We start from the raw sequence: 12882 nt of genomic DNA on the forward strand, positions 1-12882 counted from the left end.
TTACTAATATTTCTACGTAAGGTTGAGCCGACACGAAACACAAATCGTTGACGAGGTTTTACTTCTTTGTTTCGAAACACAAATCAAAACCAAAAAGGAGAAAGAAAGAAAGAAAGAAAAAATGCAACTGTGTTTCGTATTCACACTTGTTTTCAACTAAAAAATATCGGAATCATATGCTGAACTGGTCTTCGCTTTTACATGTCTTCGTGGCAAAGAAACAAAGAGGAATCGTTTACTGTTTGATTTGACTTTTTAAAAAATACATTTTTTATTTAATTATCATGTAAATAATAAGTATTGTCAAAATAAGTAGATGGACTCTCTCATTTTCTGACATTTATATATTTGTCTCAATTTCAGTATTATAATTAGTTAAATCAAATACTAGACAGTTATTTGTATACAAAAAAATTCGAATAGATCGATATAACTCGTCCAAACAAGTCTTTTGGCTTCTCCACAGATCTGTTCCAGCTCATGCTATGGATTCTTCTTCATTGTAAGTACTAACGATTACTCTTTTCATCTTTCCTTTGCTCAACTTCTTGTCCTAAATCATTTTCTTTGTTTTTTTGTTGTCCTTTACATTTTTTTTTTCTCTGTTTGCTCTTTTGTTTTTTTCTTCTTCTCAACTCTCTTTGCACAGCTCAACAGTTTTCTTGAAAATCTTGTTTTTTTTTTCTTTTTCTGGACATTGACTAAAAAAAAAAAGCTTTCCTGGTTATAGAAAGGGTTTCGAGCTTGGGAAGCTTGTGTTGAGGTCCGGTCTCTTACAAAGCTCATGGAGTAAGATCTCCCATATACATGAATCACCCTATTCGAATCAAGATTCAGGTCTAGGTGTCAAGTTTTACACAGAAGGCAAATCCACATTTGTAGTCTTTGGGGCGCCACCGATTCGCAGAAACAGCTATGGTCTTACTCGTCTTTCTGGCTCAGAATATGAAAACAACCCGTTTCATTTCCTCTGCTCCGAGAAGATCTCCTCCTTCTCTGTTTACACAACTTCCTTTGAGCTTTTTGCTTCTGCCTTTTATCGAAATCTCCCTGAACTCAAATCTAAGGTAACTTCTTTTTTTTTTTTAACTTCCACTCAATAGTTTTTGTGGTACTCTCTCTCTCTCTCTCTTCAGAATTTGTTTAGTATTGTTTTGGGTTTCTAACAACTTTATGAAAAATGTTAAGACAAATTAAGAATCTTGAAAGTTAGTGTGTTTTCCATAAACATATATGTCTTGCAATTTCTTAATATAGTTTGTGCATAGACATTTATAGAAATTACCATGACTTTTTTCAGACATCCATGAGAAAACAGAATCTCGAAAAAGTTATAGTATATGTGTTGTGCAGTTGCTGGGGTTGCTCAAGCTTGAGAAACCGGTGATCATCACTGGAGCTGCTTTAGGAGGATCTGTGGCATCTCTCTTTACGTTGTGGCTTCTTGAAAATATCGATCCAAAGCTAAAACGCCCTTTATGCATCACTTTCGGCTCGCCTTTAATCGGAGACGCTTCTCTTCAACAGATTCTTGAGAATTCCCTGAGGAATGCATGTTTCCTTCATGTGGCTGAGGCTGGACTAACTCAGGCTATCCAGGCCGATTTGTTCAAGCCTTTTGGAACGTTCTTGATCTGTTTTGATTCCAAATGTATTTGCTTCGAGGACCCTGAGGCGGTCTTGGAGTTGCTGGTAGGTGATAACACGGATGGTCGAGTAGACTGGAGAGACTACGGTGGAATCCTAGAGCGTCTGGACCAGTCCTTAATGACGGATTCGAGACTGATGATCGATGATGTTATTGATCGAATGGAGGAACGTGGAATTAGGAAGAAGCTGCGTTTTGATCAGCTTAAGAAACTAAACGACATGAAGATATCACTGATGCATATAGAGTGGTACAAAAAGATGAGCAAGATGAACAAGATTGGTTACTACGATCGGTACAAGGCTAGAGTGGTTTCAACTGTTGATATAGATCTTGAGAAGAGGAAGAAAGAGTTGAATGAGTTCTGGATAAAAATGGTTGAAGAAGTCGAGAAGATGCCTCAGAGTGAAAAATCGATTCTCAAGACACGGTGTCTCTTTGCGGGGAACAACTACAGACGAATGATCGAACCGCTCGACATTGCTGAATATTACCTCGACGGTCGTAAAGGCTACCGAACCTTAGGAAGGTCACGCCACTATGTTATGCTCGAGAAATGGTTTGAGGCAGAAAATATTAAAACGGTTAGGTGTAAAAAGAGAGATTTGAGTGATCTTTTAACGTTTGATTCTTGCTTTTGGGCTGAAGTTGAGGAATCGTTGATTCTTACCAATCAGCTAGCGACACAAGTGGGGATGATGACAAGTGAGGAGAGAGCGGTATTAACCGGAAAACTCGAGAGGTTTGAGGCATACGTGTGGGGGATGATCGAAAAACGTGAGGTTTCGCCGGAGATATTCTTGGAGGACAGCAGTTTCATGAAGTGGTGGAGAGAGTACAAAGTGATCAAAGGCTTTAATTCTGCACCTTCACTCTTCACCGAGTTTATGAACACATGGAAGTATGAGAGTTATGGCCAGCCACTCTAATGGAAATAGTTAGTAGTTCATTTACAACGAGAGTATAGTAATAATTTCTTGGAAATTTCGTTACCAATTTCTTCCCGTTTACAAAAAAAAGGGCAACATGATTATAAAAAAGCAAAAGCAAAAGTTGAAAGAAAAAAAAAGCAGAGTTTTGCTGATATGTCATTGTGAAAGTGACAAAAGCGAAATAAAATAAAGGTGATTGATGTGTTCTTGGTAAGAGTAGTATAAACAAAGCATACCACTCTCAACATAATCTATAAAACAACCTACCGCAGAAAATCCTACAAACTCATGAGTTTACATCAATCTCAACAATTTTAACATTATTCGTGTTACGATCGTGAATGATCTATAAATCGATCCGTGTGAGTAATGCCTCTAAGGTCTAAAGGACGATACCATTTAGTTGTAGAAGGATTAACAGATAAATGTACCTGGAGCCATTGCTGTTTCTTGAAATCCTCCAAGACCCACAGATTAAATGAATAGTACGACCTTCGAGTGGCTAAGGCTACCTTCCCTATGTAGCTGATCAAGTTTGAAGATTCAAGAGTGTTATCTTTGCAAATAAGAAAGCTCTCAGAACCAAGAAAAACTGAACGACTCGTATTAATCAAAGGAGTTACAGGAAAAGGAATATATAGTAGACTAACAACTTAGCACTACCTCCTAAAAAACCTGCAACTTATTCAACTACTCCGTTAACAATGGAAGACACAACCCTACGACTTGACCACTTCAAACTTAACATAAAATACTTAAGACTCGATAAAACATCTTTTTATTTCATTTCCTCCCCTAAACTGAAAGTCTCCTTTCAGTTTAAACATCCTTTGTGCCAACACCCATCCTGTTTCTGAGTTTCTCAAACACTTCGAGCTTCACCGCCTTTGTCATTATGTCGGATATCTTATCGTGTGTACTGCAGTAGTTGAGCTGAATCACTCCATCATTCACCAATTCTCTTAAGTAATGGAACCTAACATGAATGTGCTTGCTTCTCCCATGTAATACCAGATTCTTGGACAACTTGATTGCAGAGCTGTTATCACAAAACATAATAGTACATTCCTTCTGCTCAAACCCAATCTCCGCCATAATGTTCCTGAGCCACACTGCTTGACAAGTTCCATATGCTGTAGACACAAACTCTGCTTCAGTCGTAGATAGAGTGACAATTGGCTGCTTCTTTGAGACCCACGAAACTGCACCTCCACCCAACATAAAAACATATCCTGAAGTGCTCTTGTAATCATCAGTATCCCCTGCATAGTCACTGTCTACATATCCGACTAGTTTCTGCTCACCTCCATACTTGTACTGAATTCCAAACTCTCGAGTTCCTTGAATATACCTCAAGATCCTCTTTGCTGCCGCCATATGCTGTTCATTTTGTCTCTCCATATATCTACTGACCAAATTCACATAATAAATTAAATCAGGCCTAGTAACAGTTAGGTACCTCAGAATCCCAACGAGTTGCTTAAATGTTGTTGGATTCACTTCTTCTCCAGATCCTTCTCTTGTCAGCCTGTTACCCGGTACCATTGGATTTTTAACAGCATTACACTCCTCCATACCATACTTCTTCAGAGTTTCTTCTGCATATTTCCTTTGACTTATGAAGATTCCTTTCTCATCCTGAACAACCTCCACTCCCAGAAAGTATTTCATCTTGCCCAGATCAGTCATAGCAAACTCACTCATCATGGAGACTTTAAACTCTTCTAGCATCTCTGTTGAGCTTCCAGTGTAGATGAGATCATCAACATAGAGACTTACCACCAAGTAGCGTCCCTCTTCCTTCTTTACGAATAATGTGTGCTCACAGTAACACTTCTCAAAGCCTTCTCGCAGAAAATATCCTTCAATGCGACTGTACCAAGCTCTTGGAGCTTGTTTCAAACCATACAATGCTTTTCTCAATCGGTATACCTTTTCTTCTTCATTTCTGACCTCAAACCCTCTTGGTTGCTCCACAAAGACTTCCTCCAACAATTCACCGTGTAAGAATGAGCTCTTGACATCCAATTGGTAAACGAACCAACCTTTTTCAGCTGCCACTCCTAAGATCACTCTTATGATATCCCACCTAGCAACTGGTGCAAAAACTTCATGAAAATCTACTCCCTCTTTTTGATGATATCCCTTTGCCACCAACCTTGCCTTGAATTTGTCGACTTCACCATTCTCATTGAGCTTTGTTTTGAACACCCACTTTACACCAATCTTTTTTGCTCCTTCAAGCAAATCAACCAGCTCCCAAGTGTTATTTTCTTCAATAGAAGTGATCTCCTTCTCCATTGCTACTCTCCAAACTTCCTCTTGTTCTGCTTCATCAAATGACGTAGGATCTTCTATTGCTATGAACATAGCACAGATTTCTCTTTCATTTTCTTCTACTAGAAATCCTGCATCTCTGGTGTCAAAGTCCTTGAACCACACTGGTCTCTTTATCGTTCTCTTGGATCCTTCTCTCACAGGAACATGAGCTTCTCTTTCTTCAACATTAGTTTGAGTTTCTGAACTGGGTTGAGCTTCCTCCTCGACAACAGTTTCTTCTTCTGCGACTGTTTGTTTTTCTGCAGAATCAGCATCTGAATAATCCCATTGGAGCTCTTTATCCTCTTGCTTTTCTTCCCAGTTCCAGCTGCTATTTTCATCAAACTGGACATCTCTACTTATCACTATCTTTTTTGTTGCTGGATTGTATAACTGATACGCCTTTGACTCCTTGCTAACTCCGAAAAACACACACTTGATGCTCTTCTCGTCAAGTTTAATTCTTCTTCCGTATGGTACAAGTGCATATGCAATGCTTCCAAACACTCTGAGATGTGTTACTGACGGTTTCAGGTTGCTCCACTTCTCCTCCGGTGTGACCTTGTTTAAAGCTTTTGATGGACTCCTGTTCAATATATATACAACATATTGAACCGCTTCAGGCCAAACCGTCTTGGAACACTTGTTTCGAGCATCATACATCTAGTCATGTTCATGATTGTTCTGTTTTTCCTCTCTGCAATTCCGTTCTATTGAGGCGTATAGGCGGCTGTGAGTTGACGTTTGATGCCAAATTCCTTGCAATACTCATCAAACTCCTTGGAATTAAACTCTCCTCCCCTGTCAGAGCGTAGACACACCAACAATTGTCCCAATTCTCTTTCTATTGCAACCTTAAACTCCTTAAACACTCTAAACGCCTTTGATTTCTCTATTAGGAAGTAAGTCCAACACTTTCTACTGTAATCATCTATGAAATTGATGATGTACCTTTTTCCACTTTCAGATGATGGAGTGATTGGTCCGCATATGTCCGTGTGAACCAGCTGGAGCCCCCGAGTTGATCTCCACACACTCTTCTTTGGAATGCTTTCTCTGTTTTGCTTCCCTCTCATGCAAACATCACAAACATATCTTTCTGCTTTCTCACTCAGCTTTGGTATTCCAAATACCATGTCTCTCTCTACTAGGATCCTCAAACTTCCCTTGTTAAGATGACCATACCTCCTGTGCCACAAGTCATTTGTCTTCTCCATCACTTGTAGACACTGACTCTCTTCTTCTCTCTTAGCTTCTCTAACAATGGCCAGTCTTATGAACATCTTGTTTTTTGACATGGTTGAGTGCATTATCAACCTTTTCTCCCCTTTGTGCCACACTTCACATTCTCCATCTTCAATTATAACTCTTAGCCCTTTCTCTTGCAACTGCCCCACACTGAGGAGATTATTCTTCAATCCAGGCACAAGATAGACGTCGGAGATTACTTGAATCCTTCCATTGATTTCAAGTTGCAGCTTCCCCTTTCCGTCTACAAACATCTTTCTGTCATCTCCCAGCTTCACTGTTCTTTTAAAGGTTTCATCCAGCTCGATGAACCACTCCCTTGAACCACACATGTGATTGCTACAACCCGAGTCGAGAAACCAAACTTGCTCTTCCTCAGTCTTCATTTCTTCTAACTGTGCCATCAACAGTAGATCTTCCTCTAGCTCTACATAATTTGCTTCTTTGTTCCACTCTGGACACTCTGACTTGTAGTGCCCCATCTTGTGACATTTGAAGCACTCCACATGATCCTTACTAGTATTGCCACGACCTCTTCCTTGATATCCACTTCTTCCTCTTCCTCTAGATGGATATCCTCCCCGGCCTCTGACATTACTAAATCTCCATTGTCCTTCAACCTTTAGAGCTTTCTCCTCTCCATCATGCCTGACCATGTTTTGCTCATGAACTCTCAAAGAACTCTGCAGACCATCGACGGTCATACTTTGGATGTCTTTGGACTCCTCAATTGCACATACTATGTATGTGAATTTTTCAGCTAACGTTCTGAGGATCTTCTCGACAATCTTGGAATCAGGCATATCTTCTCCAAGGTTGCGCATGTCATTAGCTACCTCCATCACTCTTGAGAAGAAGTCTTCGATTGTTTCTCCAGAGCTCATCTCAAGAACTTCGAAGGACCTCCTTAATCTCTGAAGTTGTGCACTCTGCACCCTATCGTTTCCTTGGTATTTTTTCTTCATCGAGTCCCACAGCTCCTTCGATGTATCCTTCTTGAGAATTGATTTTAGGATCGTCTTGTCAATTGAGGCGAAGACGTAGTTCTTCACCTTGTGATCGGTGACTGTATTCTCTGCTATCCTCTCCTGCAGCTCGGCTCTCTGTGCTCCTGACAGAACCGTTCCTCTCTCTTGACTAGGTATCCCAGTTTCAATCAGATCCCACCACATCTTGGATTTGATCAGGTTCTCCATGAGCATTGCCCAATGCTCGTAATCTCCATCAAACTTTGGTAACACCATTGCGTCCTTATCACTCATTTTCTCTCAGGTTAGTATCAATGGCTCTGATACCACTTTGTTATCTTTGTAAATAAGAAAGCTCTCAGAACCAAGAAAAACTGAATGATTCGTATTAATCAAAGGAGTTACAGGAAAAGGAATATATAGTAGACTAACAACTTAACACTACCTCCAAAAAAACCTGCAACTTATTCAACTACTCCGTTAACAACGGAAGACACAACCCTACGACTTGACCACTTCAAACTTAACATAAAATACTTAAGACTCGATAAAATATCTTTTTACTTTAAAGAGAGTTTCGAACCTCCACAAGTAGTTTGGTGAGAAAATCAAAAGTTTCAGATCTCACGTCAAATCTCACTGAGCTTTTTTTGCCCATGTGACCCATTGGTACAAAGACCTTCAGACTGAGGTTGATGAGGAATGCTACACTCGATTTTTGTCTAGGAGTTTTGATGAGATAATTCCAGTGTAAGCACTTGACATTGATCACTAGCTGTAACTCGAGTACCGGTATCATTGGTTAGGTCACGCACAGTACTTTATGTTGGCCATCAACAGGATTGTATCCAAAGAACCTTTTGAGAACCCTTCTTCTGTATTTGATTACTTATGACTTGTTCTTCACCATAGACAAAACTTAAGAAACCCTAGGTCGAGTGTAACGAAGTTCAGGTGAGTGAGGGAAAGCCGTAAGAGATAGAATAACTGGTGAGTGATGATGATCCCTCTGATGATGAGGAGCTGAAGACCCAATTCTCATGTCCTTTCTCTTTATCTACTCCACTGAAAGCTAATAGAAGACGTTGTTGTTTCTGCTTCGAAGATCGTAACGAGAACGATCTTATGAAATCTTGACTACGTATGATAGTTGCAATTTGCAAATAGCTTTGATACGCTAACGAATCTTGTCACGGACTTCACAGGCAAACTCAAGAGGATCTCGAACAGCAAGTGAGGAGAAACTGTGTCAGTGGTCATCATCACTTTAGTGTCTCGTCGATTGTTCTGCGTCTTTGTCCTTCTTCTGGTGGCTCTTTGTTTATGAAACCCTAATTTGTTTTTGTTTTTTTTTTTGTCGTCTTAAACCCTAAGTTTTACACTTTACTTGTTGGAAGCAAGGCATAGATGGGTCAAAATTGTATCAGTCCAGCCTTTTAATTAAATAGGCTTTTTATGTGTTTGGGTTTAGTAGTTGAATAAAACAATTGTCCTTTTCAAAGCAAAACAGAGTATTAAAACAGAGCAACCAACAACACTCTTGTTGTACACCTAAAACATTGATTTTTCTTTTACTTCGTTTAAGTATAATGGTGTTACTTATTTGATCGTAAACTAGTTTTGGAAAAGAGCTCTTTCTTTAGTTTATTAACAGTTTTCATCACATTGATCATCATCACTTCTACTCTTGAAATGCTTGCAAATAATAATATACATCAAGAAGCTAATAGCACTAGTGAAAGCCAAAAGCCAATAATAGTTATCAAGTCGAGCTTCCGACATATCATCTGCAAACCAGTTATGTTTTCCACCTCTTGAGCTCGTGTAACTCTCGATAACCGAAATCAACGCAGCACTCACAAAGCTCCCCACGCCGAAAACGCTCGTGTACAAAGCAAATCCCATTGTCCTCATGCTAACAGGAACCTCGCTGTAGAAGAACTCTTGCATTCCAACAACTGTGAAAATGTCCGAGATTCCCAATAGAATGTATTGAGGTAGAAGCCACAATATGCTCATGGGATCCGGATCCGGCGAAGTCTTCATCATTTTGCTTATACTAAGTCTTTTTCTTTCGACTAACGCCGCGATAACAATGGCAATGATGGATAGAAACATCCCAATCCCCATTCTTTCCATAACAGAAATGCCCTTTTCGTTCTTCGCTAGTTTCTTGGCGATCGGGATCAAGACTTTGTCGTATAAGGGCATAAGAAGGATTATGGATAAAGTAATTGTGCTTTGTAGTGTTGCGGGTGGGATTTTGAAGTTTGGTCCTATGTTTCTCTTCATAGTCATACCTTGCTTTGTGAAAAAGGTGGCGGGTTGTTGGAATATGACTGCAAACATTAGAAGCATCGTCCATATAGGTAAAAGCCGAAGCAATAACTTGGCGGTTCCAAGCCCTGAGAAACCGCTTTTGCAGCTTTTCTCATCATGTGAGCTCTTGGTAGTAGTAGTGTTAGCTTCAGTGTTGCTACAGTTACATAAAGGCTTCTGATCTTGCAGCCTATATATAGAAAACAAGAGCAATAAACTTAGAGCTATTCATCTTACCATAATCGTAAAAAAAAAAAAAGATATGCATGACTTACTCGAGCTCCATGGCATTCAAATCGTGGTTGTTAACAAGAGTGATTTTATTTTTTCCCCATACTTTTTCTTTGACAATGTGTAATATCCTTTGAAACGGTTTAGCTTTGAGGTCTTGACCTGCTGGATCAGCATAGACATAAATCCCGCAGCCACACAAGAACAAGAAGATCAACAACAACATGGAACCGGTTGGGATTGCAAAACCGAGAACCCAACCAAACGTGTCTTGGATGTAAGCCATTACGGTGACTCCTAGAAGACTACCGGCGCAGACACCAAAGTACCACCATTGGAAAAACTGAGTCTTGCAGTTTGATTTGACTTCTTTGTCCTCTGAGGATGGCTCGTGGTCAAGGTCGTGGTCGAGCTGGTCAGCACCAAAGGCTTGAAGAGATGGATTTAAGACGCCAAGACCAAGAGCGACGAGGCTAAGTGAAGTGTAGAGGAAGTAGAGAGAAACGGTTTTACTAGTGGAACGTGACCTAGCATATGCCGTAAATGTCAGTCCTACTAGGCCCTGTTTTTAATACCCAACAAAAAGCCCAAAATTAGTAACTTACATAAGTAACAAAAATATGAATTTAAAATAACATTCTGTAGATCCCATCTTTATATGGTAATACTAAATACAATCAAAATAACAAAAATCGTTACAGATTACAGTAATGATTTTTTCCTTCATTATTTAATAAATATGCAAATAGTATAAGATTTACTAATGGAGAATAAATGATTAAAGATTAGTGAGGAATGATTCGAGTTCCATTATTGTAGTTGCTTATACACTAGGCTTAGCTATTTTTCTGATAAGATCCCCAATATCATATTATGGAACCAAACTTTACCAACCATATATGTGCTCAATTCCATTAACGTCTCATACTCTAAAAGGGAAGTTTAGAAAACAGTCGGCGAGAAAGCTGGTTTTAATTTTTTATTACGTAAATCCATTGAAATGTTCACATGCATAGTACCGAACCATTTCAATAAACGTTTTGATTAATGTCCTACAGGTTCCATTTTTCAAGCAAATAGACCTCATAAAAGTGCACAAAGAAGAGGCCGTCACATGATCAATGAGCACATTATAAACAAACAAATTCGAGAAAAATAACTTTCTACTCTAATTCTAGGACATGAGTCAGAAAGACTCGTTGAAAACTTGGGTTGATTTGTTTCGAATTGCTCTAAAAATTTTTATCAAAAAGGAAATTCTTAAAAACAAGGGTAACCTATTTTTTTTTTAACCGCTAAATATAAGGGAATAGAGAAAATAAGAGGAGAAGGTGTTAGAGACAAGGAAATGGATTATTTGATTAGGAGATCATATATATATGAACATGTTTAATGTTGGTTTCTAGTAAAACGTTGGCATATAGAGTATTAATTACCACAAAGTAGAGAGAAGAAGAAGCGAGGATGGTGAAGAATCTGTCCCAACAAGAATCTGCGAAAGGGGCAGAGAAGAGAGGCAACATGAAAGTGAAGCCACTCCAAGTGTTGACAGTCGTGGCTGCTCTTGAATTGCTCATCTTCACCACATCAGTTAGATATGTCACTAAGTTTGATGCAACTCCTTTGAATGCATACCTCTCTATTCCAGCAATCACTATGAGAAGGGCACAAGATTTGCTAAGTCCTTTTCTTTTCTCTCCTCCAGCCATCAAGATAGTATATAATAAGCTTGTGTTTGTGTGTTGTGTGTGTGTTAAGGGAGAGAAAGAGAGAAAGAAGGAGAAGTAAGGTTATGCTTTGTGTGAGGAACTATATTTATAAAGCTTTTAATGTACACATATTTGGGTGGGTATAGTGGGTACTGCACACGCCTCTCTACGTATACAAATGAATACATTTTTAGTATTTGATCTAAAATAGAATTATATTACTTGAAGACAAAAAAATGTTACTTATTATACTTAAGTTCCTAGTTAACGAACTACATTTTCTTTTTTCTTTTTTTTTCCACAACAACAAATCAAACGACCTTTTTAAGAGTATATATATTTTTATCTTAGAATTCGTTCTATTTACGTTTCTTCTATATAAATCTTGTTTGTTATATGGATATTAATCCCTCAACTACTTTATATCTAGACTTTATTTTTGATGAGATATATTCAATATTAAAAACGACATTTTAAAAGATACCATGCATGTAGAAACTAATAACATATACTTTGTTTCTCTCTTTTTAGGAATTTGTCTTGTACTCCTTTACTTGAAAAGAGATTGGGACAAGCATATAGCAAAAAAAGGAGTTTGTATAGTTACGTGAAAATAATAGAATACTATTGGCAATATATAGGCATTTTGATTTTCCATCTAATGTATTCCTCGATCTTCTTTTAGAAAATAATATACTTAGAATTGTTTATATATTGGAAAATAAAATCACATTATTTGTTATATATGTGTTACGTTAAGAATCCAATATCTATGCATGGGAGACTAACAAAGTTCTCGTTAGGAATTTGTTTTTTCAACATTATGAAATTATCTTTCCTCCTAGAGTGTTCATGTCATTCAAAAAAATACACAATAAAATCATTAACCAAAAAATGTAAAAAAAATAACTAACAAACTGTGTATTTCTTCAGGAGGTAATAACAGATTGTTTTTGAAAGGCTATTTTCTTATATCTAAAAACACAATTTCACACAATATGAGTTTTTTATCCTATTCCAATTTTTCTAGGTTTTAGTTTTTGTTAATTAAGTATGTATTTTATATAACGAAATCACAAATGTATAGTTTTTAAAGTGACAAAAATGGCAATTAAATCTAAATATTTATAGGAAAGTGGCATATTCAAATAATTGGATTGAGAAATGGCAAAATCTGTAATCATCCTGTTTCTTTGAGGATTTTAGAAATTCATATTTCTATGAGTCTTTTTCAACCAAAACAGAATGGAAATTAATATCATAATCTAAGTGTAATACAACTTTATAAGTAAGAAAAAAAAACTAAAACTAAAACAAAAGGGAAGATATATAGGTACATATATTAAAATTCACTTTAGATTTTGGCTTTGGAGAAAGGTGCAGTCAGTGAGTGCCTGAGTGGCAATATATCGACTTGCACCAACTTAAAATTGTTGGCTTACGGGCGTAACACTTCCTTTTTTAAAAAAGTTTACATTATTAATAGTTAGCAGAATTGTCACTCTAGA

The 12882-nt window shown here is 37.8% G+C and overlaps 2 protein-coding genes across 2 annotated transcripts; one reads left to right on the forward strand and one right to left on the reverse strand.

Annotated features, from left to right (window-relative positions):
- On the forward strand, positions 359-2794 carry LOC104735510 (senescence-associated carboxylesterase 101). Its single transcript, XM_010455319.1, has 3 exons — positions 359-502; positions 731-1067; positions 1354-2794. The coding sequence occupies exons 1-3, from the start codon at positions 486-488 to the stop codon at positions 2575-2577; spliced, it is 1578 nt and encodes a 525-aa protein (XP_010453621.1). The 5' UTR covers positions 359-485; the 3' UTR covers positions 2578-2794.
- LOC104735511 (protein NRT1/ PTR FAMILY 5.8) lies at positions 8734-11463 on the reverse strand. Its single transcript, XM_010455320.2, has 3 exons — positions 11102-11463; positions 9710-10227; positions 8734-9624 (listed from the first exon to the last, which is right to left on the reverse strand). The coding sequence occupies exons 1-3, from the start codon at positions 11372-11374 to the stop codon at positions 8763-8765; spliced, it is 1653 nt and encodes a 550-aa protein (XP_010453622.1). The 5' UTR covers positions 11375-11463; the 3' UTR covers positions 8734-8762.

This window comes from Camelina sativa, chromosome 13 (genome assembly GCF_000633955.1).
Source record: "Camelina sativa cultivar DH55 chromosome 13, Cs, whole genome shotgun sequence".
Taxonomy (NCBI): domain Eukaryota; kingdom Viridiplantae; phylum Streptophyta; class Magnoliopsida; order Brassicales; family Brassicaceae; genus Camelina; species Camelina sativa.

Bases quoted from the DNA above. Each gene is read 5' to 3' on its own strand.
- LOC104735511 (XM_010455320.2), bottom strand. From the start codon at position 11,374: ATGGCTGGAGGAGAGAAAAGAAAAGGACTTAGCAAATCTTGTGCCCTT. The intron at 10,228-11,101 runs GTAATTAATACT...TATTAAAAACAG, and splicing joins CTTCTTCTCTCTACTTTGTG to GGCCTAGTAGGACTGACATT. The intron at 9,625-9,709 runs GTAAGTCATGCA...TTCTATATATAG, and splicing joins TTGAATGCCATGGAGCTCGA to GCTGCAAGATCAGAAGCCTT.
- LOC104735510 (XM_010455319.1), top strand. The intron at 1,068-1,353 runs GTAACTTCTTTT...TGTGTTGTGCAG, and splicing joins TCCCTGAACTCAAATCTAAG to TTGCTGGGGTTGCTCAAGCT.